Raw genomic sequence first — 19,050 nt, forward strand, 5'->3', positions numbered from 1 at the left:
TGAGTTCTTTCTAGCTCTATTTCTATGATCCTAATAGGGACAGAATAGTTTTTGAAAATAAAAGGATCTCTGTTGACTTGATTAAATTAAAGCACCAGGGGCAGCTAGGTGGTACAGTAGCCCTGGAGTCAGGAGGACCTGAGTGCAAATCCAGCTTCACACACTTAATAATTACCTAGCTGTGTGGTCTTGGGCAAGCCACTTAACCTCATTTGCCTTGCAAAAAAACCTTAAAAAAAAAAACCTAAATTAAAGCACCAGAAAAAAACTACTCAATTTCCATTAGCATTTCTGCAAAGAGAATCTCAGCATTTAGTATCTTGACATAGAGTTCTATCTGCCCTTTGGGAAGAAAGAAATAAGCATTTATTAAAAGTCTACTATTTGCCAAGCCATGCGCTCACAACAGTCCTGAGAGGTAGGTCTTCAGATGAGGAAATTGAGGCAGACAGACATTAACTGATTTGCCAGGAGTTCTGCCTAGCTAGGAGTTATCAGTGGCTGGAATTTAATCAGTCTTCCTTACTCCAAATCCAGCATTCTTTTTATTGTTCCACCTAGTTGCCTCAACTACAATCTTTCTTTTATCTGCCCCCTCAGTTTTCCCCTTTCTATTTCCTACAGTCTCTCTTTCTATACATTTCCCTTTCCTGATAGCACATCCCAGCTTAAAAACTGTTTCAAACTTCTTTCACATTAAAGAAGCTTCAACTCATGAGCTGGGGAAAGATCAAGAACATTCCCACCTCTTCACCAATCTGACTTGGAGGTGTAAACCAAATGTGTTCCATTTTATTTCTTCAGCAAACATCCTGGGTAAGAATTGTACATATATTCAAATGCAGAAATTATAATACACAAGCCTTCTGGAGTCATCTTCATGCCAAAAGAGTATGCCACATTTGATTTCAAATTATTTCTGACTACCAACTATGAAAAGCTTTAAGGTAACATTATTCAGCCTATAGCCCACTGAACTTGATACTGCTGTCATTGCTGTACCCGTTGACCAATCTGAATACTGGAATAGAAATGGTTAGGAGGCAAAGTTAAATACCATAATCCATTGACTCCATTACTGTGTTCTCTCTCTCTCTCTCTCTCTCTCTCTCTCTCTCTCTCTCTCTCTCTCTCTCTGTGTGTGTGTGTGTGTGTGTGTTGGGATTAGTGCCAGGGGGAGAGAGAAGTGACACAGCTTTAGATCAAAAGTTTCCTTCAGTAATTTCTCTTCCTTTTCCTCTTTCTGCTGCCATAAACACAAGCATTCCCTAATGTTCTGTTCTTGGCTGTCTTTTCTCTCTTCACCTCATTTCTTCAGGTGACTCTATGTGTCTTGTCCCAGTCTCTGTCTTGAGTTTCCAATTCCCACCTTGTATTACCTCTCAAGACTCTAGGACACTAAGACTATAAGTTGTAGAAAAGGTACCAGCCCTTATTAGTACAGGAAATTTCCTTACCTAGAAGTTTCCTTTATCAGTGAAATCACAGAAACAATCCTTTATTTCTATTCCTATATTACACTAGAGTCTGAATATAGAAAAGTACCAAAAATACTGATTCTGGAGTCAGAACACCTGGTTTCAAATCTCACCTCTCTATGACCCTGAGCAAATCACTTAATTTCCCTTGACTTCCCATTTTCCTCAGCTGTAAAATGAAAGACTTAAATTAGATGGTCTCTAAACTCCATTTCACCTCTAATTCTATGAAACTATGGCTAAACTCAAACTTATCTTTTTTCTGGTCTTCCTAGCATCCCTGTTTTCATAAATGGTACCCTTCAATTTGCCCATTCTCTTCATCATCTTTCAATCTTTCCTCTTATTTCCCCTTCCTCCCCCAGATTTTTAACAGTTGTCAAATTCTGGCAATTCTCACTGTAATATCTCTCACCTCTATTTCCATTCATTCATCCCCACTGTTAGCATCATAGTGCAGGTCCTTATTGTTTCTAACCTGGACTATTGCAATAGTTCTTTAATTCATCTTATTACCACCCACTTTGTCCTGCTACAATCCTTTCTAAGCAAGGCTGCCAAATTTATCTTTCTAGTGCATAACTCTAAATCATTTCACTCCAGGGCCTGAAAAACCTTCAATGGTTCCCCATTGCCTACTGAATCAAGTCCAAACTTCTCTCTCTGACATTTAAACTCAACACAGTCTTAATCTAGTCTGTTTTATCAAACCTTATTTTATACTTCCCTTCATGTACAACACATTTCATATTCAATTCACTTAACTACTATGCACTAAATAATTTCCCTTCTTCTCAATGTGTTCTTTACTTTGATTACTCTCTGCAGAGTTGTTCAGGCCTCTTTGTCTGGAAAGTTCTCTACCAACCCAATCCTCATCTTTGAAATTCTAAGCACCTTTAAAAAGTCTAGCAGAAATGATATCTCTTCCATAAAATCTCTGATCTCTAAACTGATAGTGGTCTCTCTCTCATTTTTTTACAAGGCAATGGTAATTGCCTAGGTAATTATTAAGTGCTTGAGGTCAGATTTGAACTCTACTCTTGACTCCATGGCCAGTGTTCTATGCACTGCACCACCTAGCCACCCCTATAGTGATCTTTCTCATTTGAATTCATAGCACCTAGTTTATGATTATCTTATAGATTTATACTGTTTATTTATACTGTTTTTTAATTTGAATTATAGTTATTTTTGTAAAGCTCTTATACTATATTATATTAGATTCTTATATTAGATTCTTAGCTCCTTAAGGTCCGAAACTCAGTTTTCAGTTTCCCTCTATATATAACACAGTATTTTGCATATAGTAGAGATTTAATAATGGATGGATGGAGGGTGGATAAATGGAAGGATGGATGGAGGGATGAATGGTATTAAAGTGAGATAAAGTGATGTTTGTAAAAAAATATTCTCTGAGTGAGTGGACCTTCAAAAACCATGATTCTTTGCCAGCTTCATATAATTAAAAAATTGTATCCTCTGAAGTAGACTTGGAGAAACTGAGAGGAAAATCTGGTAGAACGAAAAGAGTATTATACCTGTTTTTGAGTACCTGGCCTGCTGCTTACTGTGTGACCTTAAGATTATTTAATCACTTTGAAAAAATATTTTTCTCAACTGGAATTCAAGGATGGGAATTCAACTCGATGGCCACTGTAGTTCCTTCTAACTCATTATAACTCTGATTCTGCATTTTGTCTCTGGACCAGGAATATGAAACAAAGAACCAACCAGGATAGCATCTAAGAAACTACCATCCATAGGACTTTTGAAAAACAGTCTATACTTGCCAAAAAAAATTTCTGCAGAGTATTCTTAGATAACATACATGTCAATTTTTTTTCTTATTCCCTTTTCTCTCTCTGAGCAACAGGAACTTGGCACAAAAATGTGTTTTGCATTATTGTAATGTTTACATCAAATAGAACACATAAGGATGGGATCCTGAGGAGGATATAAAGTCAAACAAACTGTTTTATCCTGAATAATTAGGGAAGGAAAAAAATACAAATGTCCAAGCTTGCAAATTTGTTTCCCATAAGGTTTTAAAATTGTTTGTCTCTGAGGCTATTACATTTAATTACCCCATAGTCATTTGAAAATAAAATAACTTCTTAAAATACATCCTAAGAATTCTTGTCAATAATAGATTTTCAAATGGTTTGAGGGCTTGGTAAATTGTAAATGATAATAGATTTTGAATGAGATTTGCCTTGGCTACTGGGCATTAAATAGGAAGGGAAGGTCATCCCATCTTGATCTTTTTTTTAAATAAGTAGTTGAGACTCAATTAGGTCCAACTGGGAGACTTACGAAGCTTGCCATAGCAATTTAAAAAGTGAAGGGGAATGTCTAAAATAACATCATATTGAATTAACTCAACTGGGATTCTCCTCCCCCAATAAGTACCTTAGAATTCTTTGGTTCAGTCCCAGAGGTAAACAATCCCAATAAAAATGCACTTTCTGAGATGAGAAGTTGTATCTCTTTTTCTACTTTGCAAATGTGGGGTTCTCTAGGTTTGGAATACTGCATATACTATCAGAGTAGATTAACATGTTGCTTAACTTTGATGATTTCCTTTTTTCTCTTTGTTTCTCTGACCTTTGATTCTCTGGAAAGAGGAGATGGAAGGGACATATTTAGAAATCAACATGATCCCACTTAGACTATAAGCTTCTTGGAAGCAGAGAGCTCTAGAAATACCGTAGATGTCCAATAAATTCATGCTAATTGATTGATTTTTTAATAAGAAAGACATTCTTTTAAAAACGTAAAATGTATATTACTATTCACTTTGTAAGATAAAGTAGTTTTATCTGGTAGGTATCAAAACGAACTCTATAGGCTGAAGATGTTACCATTTATCTAACTCAGATCCCTGTTGAAAAACATTGTAAAATGACACTCTGAATGTTTTCTTCTCTTGAGCAATCTTGCTGTTACAAAGCACTTTCCAGACATACTCATTAATCCTCTCCACTGACTTGTTATCTGTCCTTTGCTTGTCTGCGTATAACTAATGGTTTCATCTAGCTTTTCAGCAGAGAGTTCAGTGAAGTCTCCTGCTATTAATATTACATCATCAACAACTGTCCACTTCTTAGTGAGACAGTGGAGGGTGGAGCCTTGAGCTAGGAGTCAAGACATCCAGTCTGGACTCAAACACTTACTGACCCTTTAACAATGGGCATCCTTTAACCCTTCTGGGTCTTAGGATCCCTGTTTTTTTTAAGAAACTGGAAATAATAGGCCACTCCCTGCCCTTCACAGAGCATGAAACTATAGTGAGGGTATGAAGGAAGGGAATGTAAGCAAAAGCTCTTTGAAAAATCGAAAAGATTAGATAAATATGAAACATTTTTTATGAATCTGAATGGAGAATCAATTTGTGGAATTTACAGGCTCATCATCCACTTCATTTTCTTTTTTCTCCACTTATTGGCCAAAAAAACCTCAAGAGCACTTATGGTCTCCAAGATTTAGTACCTATTGATAGATACATGGTTAATACTGGTAAAAAGGAACTAATTCTGAATTGGAGAATTCTGAATGATTACCAGTCAGTCAACAAGTGTTTAAGTGGCAGGTACCATGGTAAACACTGGAGACAAAGAAAAACTGCCAATTCTGTAGGCTTCCTATGAGAAAGTGATGAATCCTAATGTTAGGAACTTAGTGATTCATTTATTATCTTCAATGTTGTTTTTCTGTTTTTTTAACTTGAGTCTGATTTGCATTCTGAGGATATGCAGAATTTATAGAGCCATAGTTTGCCAAAGAGAAAACTTCCTGACAGTCAGCTGTGGCCTTAAATAAAGCAAGCATGTTAACACAGACATTTTAATAAGTCAATTCACCTAAGCAAACACACTAATTTAACAACTTAAATTGATGTAGTCCTTTAAGATTTACAAAGTGCTTTCATGCCAGCAACTTTGTGAAATAGAAGTATTATCATTCCTTTTTTTGCAAATGAGATTAAATGAAAAGGGCCAGTTTAAATCAGAAAGATTATGGGATCTTGGACATAGTTCTTAAATTCTCTATGATGCAGGGTTCTTATGGTTAGTTGTTTTTCAATATTTCTTACTCTTCACGACTCTTTTTAGGGTTTTCTTGGCAAAGATACAGGAGAGGTTTGCCATTTCCTTCTCTAGCTCATTTTATAGAAGAGGAAATTGATACAAATTGGGTTAAATGACTTGCCCAGTATCACAGTTAGTAAATGACTGAGGCCAGATTTGAACTCATCTTCCTGACTTCAGACCCAGCTCTCCATCCACTTTGTCATCTAGTTGCCCTGTTCCTCAAGCAAACTGGAGAGTAAAACTGTAAGTTGCAGAGTAGGTGTTGATATTATTGGTTTAAGGGACTTAGCCCACTAGAAGATTCCTACCCTAGTGAAATCAAATGTACAGATCAGAAATTTTACAGGTGAAGAACCTGAGGCTCAGGGGGATAAAATTACTCATCCATGAACATTTCATTTATTGAAGTGTCAGAGTTAGGATTTGAACTCTTGTCCTCTAAGTAGCTTTGAGGGTTCCTCCCCAGTGTGGCATTCTCTACATTGAAAATAAAGGTATATTTTGACATATATTTATTGCATTTGAACATATGCAATTGCATTTATTTGAGAAATAACTATGTAACTGCAGACTTTCTATCACTGGTATGTCAGAAAGAAGCAATGAGGTATGGTAGTGAGGACATTGAACCTGAAGTCAGGAAAATCGGTTCAGATTCCACCAAAGTAAATTTGGGCAAGTCACTGATACTCTCTGACTTTGTTTCCTAATCTGTAAAATAAGAGGATTAGACTTGTTGGCCTCCAAGGTCTCTAAATCTTTTCATCTCTCCTCCAATTTAAATCTGCCATTTGAAGAATAAAAATACCCATTTGGGTGGAAAAGATGAGGAATAATGTCAAGTCCCCAGATACCACATTGTCAGTGACTATGTACTTTTTAAATATGAGGTTTTGGTTTACCCTTAAATTGTTGGATATATTACTTTGTAAAGCCTTAAGCTAGATCCAAATCCTGGAGGGAAACCTGACTTCCCTTTAGAGATTTTGCTTGTGGTTACTGGTTCACAGACTTATTTTTTAATTTAGAATTGATTTTGCAGATAAAGCCAAAGAGGCAGTGTTCTTTCATTTCAATAATTGCAATAGGTTGTGCATCACCTTATTTTTTCCAAGCAGTTGCTTATCATGCTGACCTACTATTTCAATAAGTCATTATAAATTAATATAACTAAAATTAATTATTATTCAGTGTATTTTCAGTTTTATTCAGATCAATAAAATTCATCATTATTATCTGTATGATAATTCCAATGAAATTATTATTATCATCATCATCATCAAATTTACAGTTATATGTTCCTCCAATACTCCAGTCAGGATGGACTACATATCTCTTTAGATTGTTGCATATTTTTAAGTTTTTCATTCTACTAAGATTTATGTCAGGAGGAAATGCCTCTCATTCCCAATAGAATGTGATAATGATAGTGATTCAGAGGAAAAGATGATTTTCTCCAGAACTTTCATGGCACTCTCATCCTGAAATTCTTCATCATATTTTTTCCATCCTATTTCACCATCTTTTCATCCCGGTTTTACCCTTAGTACTGTATCTCTTGAAGAAGATTCTTAACTTGGATGACACTGAAACAGGATTAGTTGGAACTCCAAAATGTGGCATGCCAAAGAGCAAAGAATCAAATGGTCATATGGGGAATTAATTTATTTTTACTTGATGATACAATAAAGGAAAAACTCTGAATTCCTTCTTGGGGATCTTTGCAATAATTTTACCAATATAATTATATCTTATCTGTGTTTTTTTAAAAAAATTGATTAACTCCTCTTACCAATGGCAATCAAGCTACAGCACTATCAATTTATATTGAGGAGGAAGTGGTGGTCTCTGTGCTTATTAGGCCATAACTGGGCAGGACTTTCACCCATGGTTGGTTGTATACACAACTGTGTTTCTTGTTGTCAGTAAAGCAATTACATATCCCTCATCTGGATTTCATTTTCTTCAACTGCAACCAATTAAACAGTAAGTGTTTACTGAGTACCTTTTTGTGTGAGCATTTCACAATTTTGGGCACCGTAGGGGACAAAAACACATAAGACAACAACATAAGACCTCTCTGTCAATATTTGGGGAGAGCTAATTAATAGTGCAAGGCATATTATTTCAGCCAAATGAATGACACAGCCCCTAAGTGCTCAAAGAATTTAAAGAAGTAGATAGTCCCCATCAACTGGATTGTCATTCACCTTGTAGTTGCTTAAATGATGACTGATTTATTGATTGATTGATCAAAGACATTTTTTGCATAGAAGGTCTAATATAAGAACTCTTACTTGCTCATTTGTTTGGCTTTTGATGACACAGAATGAATGTAGATAGCAATTTTTTCTATATGGCTAGAAACTCTGAGGGTCTTCCCTTGCCAGATCAAATTTTTTTTAATGAAGGCAAACTCTGGGCATCCCTTGCTTTCATTCTTACCTAGCCTTTAATTACTGAATTAGCATTGCCTCAAAGTGAAATTTTTGAGAGATTTTAAATTAAAAAGACAAAGGTCTTCCAGTGCATCCTGGACCATTGTCAGTTGTCCTGACCTATGCCTTTCCACTGGAGGATGAGAGTGAGGCTGATGACTTTGCACAGCTCTGCCTCACTTTAATCCAATTCATTTGCAAGTCAACACATCATCTTCCTTATGGTATTGGTCCTCTTCAAGAACTAAGGAGAAACAACAACAGAATATAAGCTCCTTGAGAACAAGAACTATGTCACATTGTGTTATTGAAATTGTAGCCCTACTACCTTAACACGTGTTGAATTGAATTATTGAGGACAGCCTTGAGTTGGACATTAAAAAATAGAATTTAAAAATGAGGAATGGAAGACAAGAACAATTTAGAGGGAGAAATATGTTAAATGGAGACACGATCATAGAAATATACATTTAGAACTAAAAGGTTCTCAGAAGTCATCTACTCCAACTTCTGTATTCTGAAGAGAAGGAAACCGGGAATAAGAGATGTCAAGAGAGTGATGAGGCCAGTCTGATTAGAACAAAGGGTTTGTGTAGAGAAGGAGTTGGAGGTTAGATTATAAAGGTAAGATTGGAGGAGGTGGGGAAATTATGAAGGACTTTGCATGTCAAACAAAGTAATCTGAACTATAATCCCTCAACAATAGAGAACTAGTGAAGGTTTTGAACAAACATGACATGACAAATATATTTTAGAAAAATGAATTTGGGTATTTTAAAAGACATGTTAGTTTATTGTCTTTTACATCCTTGACAAAAGATAAACTTTATCTTGATTCTGGATTGTAGAAGTGGAAAAGCCAAAAAATCCAGTTCCCTCATTTTGTTAAAAAAAATGGATGAATGACTTGTCACTGGGATCATAAAACTACTATGAGAAGCAGAATTTGAATATATTCTGGGTAAGGACCAGCTTGAGACCAGGAGAGCGATTACAATACCTCTCCCCAGATCATACCACCTTGAAAGCACCAAAAGCTTCCAAATCCCAGAGTTAGTTATGAAAATAGCAGTATGAAAATGCCTGAAGCTTGAGGATGTATAGCTCCCACAAACCAGCCAGTGACAGAGTCCAACTTTAACATGAAATTTGAAATCAAGAAATAGGAAAATAAACAAACAACAACAACAAAGAACCTGAAAATAAACAGTTGCCAGGAAAAATCAAAGCACAAATTCAAAAGACAACAAAGTTAAAACACTTATGAGTAAATCCTTAAAGAAAAAATGTGATTTGGACACATGCCCAACAAGAATTCCTGGGGAAAAAAAACTATTTCAAAATCAAAGATGGAGAGGAAAATTTAGGTAAGGAAATAGAGCAAAGGAAGAAAATTATGGGAAAAAAATACAATTGGCAGCTTACTAATGAAAGTGGCACCTAAATACCAAAGAAAATAGCACTTAAAAAACAGAATTGGCCAAATGGAAAAAGAGGTACAAAAAAAAATCACTGAAGAAACTAATTTTTTAAAAAATCAGACCGAGGCAAATGGAAACTGACCCACTGAAACATGAATAATCTGTATACAAAAACAAAAGAATGGAAAAATAGAAGAAAATGTGAAATATCTCTTCAATAAAATGACTAACATGGAAAATAGATTAAGGAGAGATGATTTAAGAATTATTGAACTACCTAAAAGTCTTGATTAAGGAAAGACCCTTAACATCATTTTTCAAATGTTAATGTTAAGAAATCTGTTGTGTTGTCTATTCCAGAAGCATTTTATGGTATTTACTATAGGCTCCAGAATTGCTGGTTGTGGTTCTAGTCCTTTTTCTAGGTCAGTGGGATGTTTAGTTATATATGAAGGCATGAAAACTACCAAAACATTAGATGTAAAAAAAAATTTATAGTAATAGAATTTCCAACTGTTAGAAATCACCAAGTAATGTAAACATTTGTAAACTGTAAATTTGTGATACTTTAGTAACCAGGTGTTAATGTGGGTATGTGCAGACGGAGATTTAGTTTTTGTAGACTAACTTTTGCTGTTCAAGGTATATAGATAATAATTATAAGCAACATTGTACATTATATCCATCATTCAAAGAAATGTGAGTCTATAACAATGAAATGTTTTTTATGTATCAGGTGTTTTTTAATGAAACATTTTTCATGTCCCTCATTTATTTAGTTGTTTAAAAATTATAGGGGAAAATGAGAGCATTTTTGTGAACAATCTACTTGAAGCATAAAGGCTGACAGCCAAGTGTTCTGTTTTGTCTTCATCTTGCTTGGCACAATTTACAGAACAAAAATGAAAACATGTTAAGTGCCTAATAATCATGTTTGCTGAACCTAGTTTCCTGGAGGTTTCTTGGAACAAGGATTGGAAGGTTATGCAAGCAGAACTATTTTGTCTCCATTAGCACTGTCACACATATTGGGTAAAGATTATTCTATATTAATAAGACACACAAATTGACAATGTTCCAAGCCTAAGAACACTACTAGACTTACTGATCATGCACAGATCATTCATTCATTTCATTCATTCAATTGAATTTATAAGAATTTGGGGAAAAAAATTCTTTAATGAAAAACAAAGGTCTTGATCCCAAAATTGATCAGAAGCTTCATCAGTAAAGATCCAGAGTCGGGGAGCTGTAAACTCATCCAACCTTTCTGGAGACCAATTTGGAATTATGCCCATAAGGGCAGTAAAAGGCAATAAAAATGTGCATACCCTTTGATCCAGCAATACCACTACTAGGTCTATACCCTGAAGAGATCATGAAAAAAGGGTAAAAATATTACTTGAACAAAAATATTCGTAGCAGCTCTGTTCGTGGTGGCAAAGAATTGGAAATTGAGTGAATGTCCATCCATTGGGGGGATAAATTGCTGAACAAATTTTGGTATATGTACATTATGGAACACTATCTTTCTATTATAAACCAGGAGGGATGGAAATTCAGAGAAGCCTGGAAGGATTTGCATGAACTGATGCTGAGCAAGATGAGCAGAACCAGAAGAACATTGTACACATAACAGCAACATGGGGTTGATGTTTAATCTTAAAGGACTTGCTCATTTTATCAGTGCAACTATCAGGGACAATTTTAGAGTATCTGTGATAGAGAATACCATCTGTATCCAAAGAAATAATTGTGGAGTTTCAACAAAGACCAAAAACTATTACCTTTACTTTCAAAAAAATTATCTTATTATGTAATTTTCCTATCTCTTATATTTTATTTTTTCCTTAAGGATATGTTTTTTCTCTCAACACATTCAATTTTAATCAATGTATAGCATGGAAATAATGTAAAGACTATCAGACTGCCTTCTGTGGGGAGTAGGGGAAGGGAAGCAAGATTAGGAAAAAAATTATAAAATTCAAAAAAAATTAAAATAAGATTTCCTCGCTAAAAAAAATCCAGGGTCATAGCTCTAATCAGTCAGTAAATACTATTTATTTATTTATTCTTAGTAAACATTATTACTGGTACTGTATATCAGGTACTATGCTAAGTGTTTAGGATACAAAGAAAAGTAGATGATGATCCTTGCTCTCAAGGACCTCACAAACAAATGGGGAAAACGACATGAAAATAACTGCACAAATAAATTTATATGTGAAGGATAAAATGAAAATCATCAACAAAGGAAAAGCACTAGAATTAAGAGGGATCAGGAAAGATTTCCTGTAGAAAAACTGAGGTGTAGGAAGATCAAGTGACCTGTGTAAGGTCATTCTGTTAATGAGAATCAGAAGTAGTATCTAGATTCTCATCCTTCCATTTCATGGGCAGTAATCTGTATACTATACCATTACTATGTATATATACATTTCCATTTAATTGTTTATCTAGGTGGCACAGTTGGGGACAGAATGTTGGGCCTAGAACAAGAAAGACTTATTTTCGTGAATTCAAATCTGTCATCAGTTACTTACTATCTGTATGACCCTGGGCAAGTTACTTAACTGATTGATTCAGTTTCCTCATCTGTAAAATGAGCTGAGAAGAAAATAGCAAACCACTCCAATATCTTTGCAAAAATAAACAAAAGAAGATATGTGGTCACAAAGAATCTGACACAACTGAAAATGATAGAGCAACTACAGCATAAATTCAATTATGTGTATATAAAGATATATGTAAATATCTATAACAAAAGAAATATATATGACATATATATACAAAATATATGCATACATGTATTTGTATTCTCCTGTAAATATGTATTTTGAGAAAAATGCATTAATAAATATTTATAGCATTATCAATATGAAATCACTTTGGGGCAAAAATATTAAACCAGCTGGTGTTTTAGCAGTGCATAAACAATTAAGCTTAACTTCAAAACACAAGATTCCAGGAAACTCAAAATGAATCCTGTTTTCTAGTTGTTGTTTTTTTTAAATCGGGTCTCATGCTTTGATTTAGTACAGATAATTTTTAGTGGTGTTATGTGACTGTGAACTAGCCACATATGTATTTCTGGGCTTTGATTAGTTTTTGTTACAACCATAAAGTTTCTTTTAGTATGTCTTTCTATTGCTATTATTATTTCCTTCTGCATCATCAGCTTATGAGTTTGCATAAAGAAAACAGCCAAGACTTCGAATGAATCACTTGCAAACAAATTCAGTTGGAAGCTATAAAAGCTCTATGCTGCATAAATTAGATTCAGAAGATAGATTGGCTGGCCTTGCAGAATGAATAAAACCAGTAGATTTGGTAACCACATCATTCACTTTTTGTTTCTCTGATTTTATTCCAGAACCGAATGGAGGAAAGCAAAGCATTATTTAGGACAATTATCACATATCCCTGGTTCCAGAATTCTTCAGTTATTCTGTTCCTAAACAAGAAAGATCTTCTAGAGGAGAAAATTATGTATTCTCATCTAGTTGACTATTTCCCAGAATATGATGGTAAGCTCTCTCTCTCTCTCTCTCTCTCTCTCTCTCTCTCTCTCTCTCTCTCTCTCTCTCTCTCCCTCTCTCCATCTTTCTCTCTTCATTTTGGAAAAAAAGTGGAATTCTAGCTGTTAATATTTTTTCCAAGTTGGTTTTCCCAGTTATTACATTACAATGCAATGGCCTTTGGAAATCTGCACATCACAATGGAGAGATTACGCATTAATATTTTCCCTTTTGGCTGCTTTTAATGATATTAGAAATTACTCTATAAATAAACAGAAGTTCTAGAAAAATGGATATCATTAAGCAATACCAAATCATCTAAAGGGATAAGAAAAGAGGGAAAAAAATCTAATGGGAAACCTAATTTTGATGATTTTCTTAGTGGGATTTCATCAATGACATGTTAAGTCTTTTCAGTCATGTCCAACCCCAAATAACTTCATTTGGAATTTCTTGGTGAAATACTGGTAGTATTTTGTATAAGTAGCAGTTAAATAGCTAGTAACTGTCTGAATCCAGATTTGAACTCACAATGTTAAGCTGTCCTAATTCTAGGTCCATCACTGCCATGATAAACACACCTTTACCTCCAGTTGACAAGAGGCTTCAAGGCTCGTCCTTCCTCCCTCCCTCCCTCCCTCCCTCCCTCCCTTCCTTCCTTCCTTCCTTCCCTTCCTTCCTTCCTTCCTTCCTTCCCTTCCTTCCTCCTTTCCTTCTTCCCTCCTTCCTTCCTTCTTTCCCTTCCCCCTCCTTCCTCCCTCCCTTCCCTTCCTTCCTTCCTTGCTTCCTCCCTCCCTCCCTCCTTCCCTTCTTTCTTTCCTCCCTCCATTCCTTCCTTCCCTCCTTCCTCTTCCTTCCCTCCTTCCTTCCTTCCTTTCTTCTTTGATGTAACAAGCATTATCATATAGCATACACATACACACACACACACACACACACACACATAGCGACAGTTAGGTGGCAGAGTGAATAGAATAGCAGAGTGAATAGAATAGCAGACCTAGAGTTAGAAAGATCTGAGTTCAAACTTGCCTACCAATACTTACCAACTGTCTAATCCTGGGTAATTCATTTAACCCTGTTTCCCTCAGTTTCCTCATCTATAAAATGAACTCAGGAAGGAAATGGTAAACTGCTCTAGTCTTTGCCAAGAAAACCTCAAAGGGGTCACAAAGAATCAGACACAATTGAAACAACTGAACAACAATGACAATAGAATATATACATATACACACACACATAATATTTGAAATGACTATTGCCCTCAGAGTGACAGTTACTTTTCACAATCTCAATTTTGTTTTAGGCTTTTGCAAGGCGAATGGGATTAAGTGGCTTGCCCAAGGCCACACAGCTAGGTAATTATTAAGTGTCTGAGATTGGATTTGAACCCAAGTACTCCTGACTCCAAGGCCGGTGCTTTATCCACTATGCCACCTAGCCACCCCTACAATCTCAATTTTTAAAAATAATATTAGTTAGTTTTATAACTATTTATAAATGAATAAGCACCCTTAAAAATTTAAACTTGAATCTCTCCACAGACTATTAAATATGTTATTTATATTACAAATATGTAAGCTTGCCAGAGGCTTGTAAATTTAAATATGTAAAAAATTATAGAATATTAGAAGTCCTCTTAGAGGCTGAGTAGATTTTCCTCATTTTTAGCAGAGGAATTGAGCATTCAAATCAAAATACATTCATCAAGCCTTTATTGTGTAACAAGTACTGTAGTGTTCCTGGGCATCTACCAGGAAAATTAAGTTGTCTTCAAGAGAATCACAACACTAACTTAGGTCTTCAGACCCCTAGTCAAGTATTTTTTCCACATAAAAGATTGCATTTCCCAGGTCTTGAGATTGCTTCTTCCTTAAGTAAGAAATGGAGCTCATATTTCCTGTGGATATACTTTCCTTTATGTTTTGCTGTTCTTATAAAAGCAAGCTCTTCCCTAAGTATAATAGTCTTTCTCTTTTATTACTTTTAATTTATGGGTAGCCTTGAGCCATAAATTCCTGAGAATGTATCTGGACAGTGAAAATTATGGAAGGGAGGAGCTCCATGGTATGGTAAAGGTGCTTCTGCAGAACAAAAGACCAATTTTTTAAAAGTTGAAACTTCAGAGAAAGAGAAATTGTCATCTTGTGTTTGCCTACAGTTTTTTGAATTTCTCATGAAGTTCATTCAGCTGAAGAAATCACAGGTCTGCTTCACCACCACCACCACCAACAACACCTCCCCCCCGCCCCCCCCAAATGTGAAAAACAATGTGTTTGTAGGTCCTGTGGGAGAAAAGATGACTAAGGCACATTTTTTCCCACAATTGTGATGCCTATGATAATTTCATTATAGGGGACATATAAACAAACAAATATATACAGAGTAATAAATGTAAAAAAGAGACATGATATACTTGTGGGAGTTCACAAGCAAATACACACACACAAGTTCATTATAAAAGAAAAGGTTTTAATTATTTTTTGAAGCGAACCTAAACATTACTAGTTAGGGGAGAACATAATAATCCTTATAAGATGAACAAAAATTAAGGAAAAACTAAGCCCATTTCACTGCTGTTTTTAAAATAAACATAAAAAATAATATAAGTGAAATTGTAAGTTTTTACAGTTAAAAAGTCAAAATTGTAATGAAAGCTTATCTTACAAATATGTGGAATTACCATTCACAAATTACAGTACTATCTGCAGGATGTAGGGCTTGATTTGATGCCTATGATAATTTCATTATTTCAGATGTCATCAGATATCACATTTTATACCCATCAACAGGTAGCAACACCAAGAAATCTTAAATTAGTTTTATTCTAAACCCCTGGTTCTGTTACTATTTGAGATTAGAAAATAATTCTTTCCCACAAAACTTGAGTTCTAGTTCATCAATTTTGTAAGTACTACCTTTGAACTTATTAGTAAAAAAAGAAAAGAAAAAAACAGTACAAACTTGTGGATTCTTAAAGGGTTTCAAAATTGTAACCATAGGTTCTTAAAAACAGATTACAGTATGCCATCTGAGGACCCACATATCTAGGTGCTACTATGAATGGACTACTGATCTGCAGTGGAGAAGACCTGAGTTTGAATCCTGCCCAGTCATTTAATTGTATAAGCCTGGGAAAGTCACTTAACTTTTGTCTTCTTTAGTTGTCCCATATATAAAATGGAGACAATAATAACATCTACCTCCCATGGTGGTTGTGAGGATCAAATAAGATAGTATTAGCAAATCACCTTGCAGATCTTAAAGTCATATTTAAATGCTCTCTGATGCTGCTACTGCCACTACTACTTCTACTACTACTATTGTTATTGTCATCATTATTATTAGACCCATTACTCTCAGTTGATTGATGGATGATACTTGCCCATGGTAATCCAGTGTCTTCTTTGTCTGGGTCGATTTCCTTTTATTGTTTGGTTATTTCACCAATATCTAAGTCTTCATTACTCCATTTGGGAATTTTCTTAATGGAAATACTGGAGTGGTCTGTCATTTTCTTCTCCAGCTTATTTTACAGATGAGAAAACTGATATATAAGAAGTCAATTCTGGTTAACTCATGAGCTTAGCATTTCAGGCAGCCTAGGGAGTGGAGTGTAAATTTAAGCAAAAATTCACTCTCCAATGCCTGTTTTCTTATCTGGTCCCCAGGTTCTTTCTCTGCAAAGTGAGGGAGTTAGACTAAATGACCCTGATTTAGATTTTCTGTTCTTTGCTCCTGTCAATCAGTAAACATTTATCAGGTGCCAGGCACCTACTGTATGGGAATACAGTGCAGCTAGGTGTCACAGTGGATAAAACACTGGCCTTGAATTAGGAGGATGGAAGCTTTAATATGGCCTCAAAGAATTGCCACATATTAGCTGTGTGACCTTGGGAAAGTCACTTAACCCTGATTGCCTCACATCCAGTTATGTCTCCAGTCATCCTGATTCATATTTGACCACTGAACCCAGGTGGTTCTGAAGGATAAAGTGAGGCTGGTAACTTAGCACAGGATTCCCCTCACTCAAATTCAAGTCATGTGCTTGTCATGGCATCATCTCCCTGATGTCATGGTCTTATTTGAAAATGAAGGAGAAACATAATTTTCCTCATCTGGAGATGAGAGAGCTAGTAGTATTTGAATGATCCCAAAGATTCCTTCTAGCCCCATCTTCCCATGATTCAGTTACATGTCCTGTCCAGGGATTGGCTATTACCCAATCCCAACCTTCTTACAGTGTTTTTCATAGCTCTCCTCCACCTCTGAACCCATAGATGATCTCTATGCTAGAGGCAGCAAGGGGTAGGGCAGGGAATTAGAGATGAGATGACAGATAGTTAAAAACATAGAATTTAGTGTTGAAGGGAATCTTCCAGGTCATCTAGCCCAACTTTCTCACTATATAGATGAAGAATTGAGGCCCAGAGAAGTAAAGTAATTAAGGTGACAAGATAATAAGCAAGCAGAACCCCAATTTGAACTCTAGTACTGTGACCCCCAAATCCAGTCCATTTTCCACTACCAGTATAGATGGCACCTCATAGTTTATTTCTGGGTAATTATAAGTAGAAATTGTTTCAAGCTACATGATTTCTGAAGAAAAATTCATCATTTAGATCTAAAATTTGAAATTTGGTTTACATACTATTGCAAAGAAAGGGGGAAAGAAATTATTCTATCCCTATGCCTACCCCTATTGTGATATTACAAAAAAATTATTAAATAGGATACAGTGTGATATATTAAAAAAAAACTTGCCCAGCAGCATCCAGGGGATGATCTCAGGGCTCCAGTTGGTCATCCAATGCTCTCTGCCATGATCCCTGCAGGCAGTGGCAGAGCTGTTGTACCCAGGGACTGCTGTGAAACAACCCATGCTGCCTCCCCCAGCAGCATGCCTGTGATTAGACAATGCCAACCATGGAGAAAACATTTGTGAAAACAGATACTCAGTGTCCCCTTCCTTCTGGATGTTGTTATGGTAGGGTCGCTTCACATTCTGGCTTAGCTGCAAAACATTTTGAAGATGTAGGAGACTTGTGATTTCACAGCATCTATGAACAATGTCCTAGCTACATTTTCTGCAAATTACAGTCTCAGAAAGTGCATCAAGAAATTAAGTAGCTTGTTCAGAGTCATATAGCTAGTATTTGCCAGGAGTATTTCTTGAACCTAGGTCTTCCTGATTATAGGATCAGCTTTTTAGACATCGTGCATAATATCTTCCAATCTGTTTTCTAATTCCATTCTTAGTTTCTGACATATTATTCCACCCACCCCAAAACTCACATCCCACATGTGGAAACATGCATACAAACACGAAGTTAAATAAAATCAACATGGGAGTTAGCATATGTCACCTTCAACATCATAGTTTCTCTGTCAAGGATGATTCATCCTTGGTTCTTTGGAACCAAAATTGGACATCAAACTAATCAGAATTCTGAAAAAAAATAAGAAACACTGACATTTTAGAATGAGAAGCCTTTGGTTTGAATCTACTTGCCACATTGTGTTACACCAAGTGGGCCATTTTACTTCTTTGACCTTCAATCCCAATCAGGAAAATGAAGAGGTTGAACTATATGATATTTGAAATACCTTGAGTCTAAATCCTATCATCTTTAATATCCAATGGTGTTATATTAGTGTCCTTTGTTATAAGAAATGAAAACTATTTCAATAAAATTTTTGATCTTCAGAAGTTTCAACTTAAAGATAAAGTACATAAAACAAGAAAATCAGAATATCATGCGACATTTGAGTTATCTAGTCACTTATCAGGTAGCTTTGTCTGTACACAACATTATAAAGAACTAGGAAGGAAGGAAGAATAAAGAGGGTATGAGTCACTCAAATAGGTGTCATAAAGAATATGCACTCAAACTCTTACATATCATTTATATCCTCAGTCAGAGCCCATTTATTCTCATTTTAGACACAGTATGAATAGTCTTGGTTATCTGGTTCTCTAGTTTTCATTAGATTAGAAACAGACAATTAGGAAAGGGTAATAAGCCTTAGTGAAAGCAGCACACAGCTCAAAAATAGCATTGTAGTCTGGTAATGTCTCTAATTCATCAGGAAATGCTTAA

General features: G+C 35.5%; 1 protein-coding gene across 1 annotated transcript in view; it reads left to right on the top strand.

Annotated features, from left to right (window-relative positions):
* The window catches only part of LOC141496428 (guanine nucleotide-binding protein G(q) subunit alpha-like), a 192,325-nt gene that overhangs the window by 163,340 nt on the left and 9,935 nt on the right, over positions 1–19,050 (top strand). Inside the window, exon 5 of the mRNA XM_074198972.1 lies at positions 12,805–12,958. Coding sequence (XP_074055073.1) covers positions 12,805–12,958 — 154 coding nt within the window. The remainder of the gene's footprint in view (positions 1–12,804; positions 12,959–19,050) is intronic.

Source organism: Macrotis lagotis, chromosome 8, assembly GCF_037893015.1.
Source record: "Macrotis lagotis isolate mMagLag1 chromosome 8, bilby.v1.9.chrom.fasta, whole genome shotgun sequence".
Lineage (NCBI taxonomy): Eukaryota > Metazoa > Chordata > Mammalia > Peramelemorphia > Peramelidae > Macrotis > Macrotis lagotis.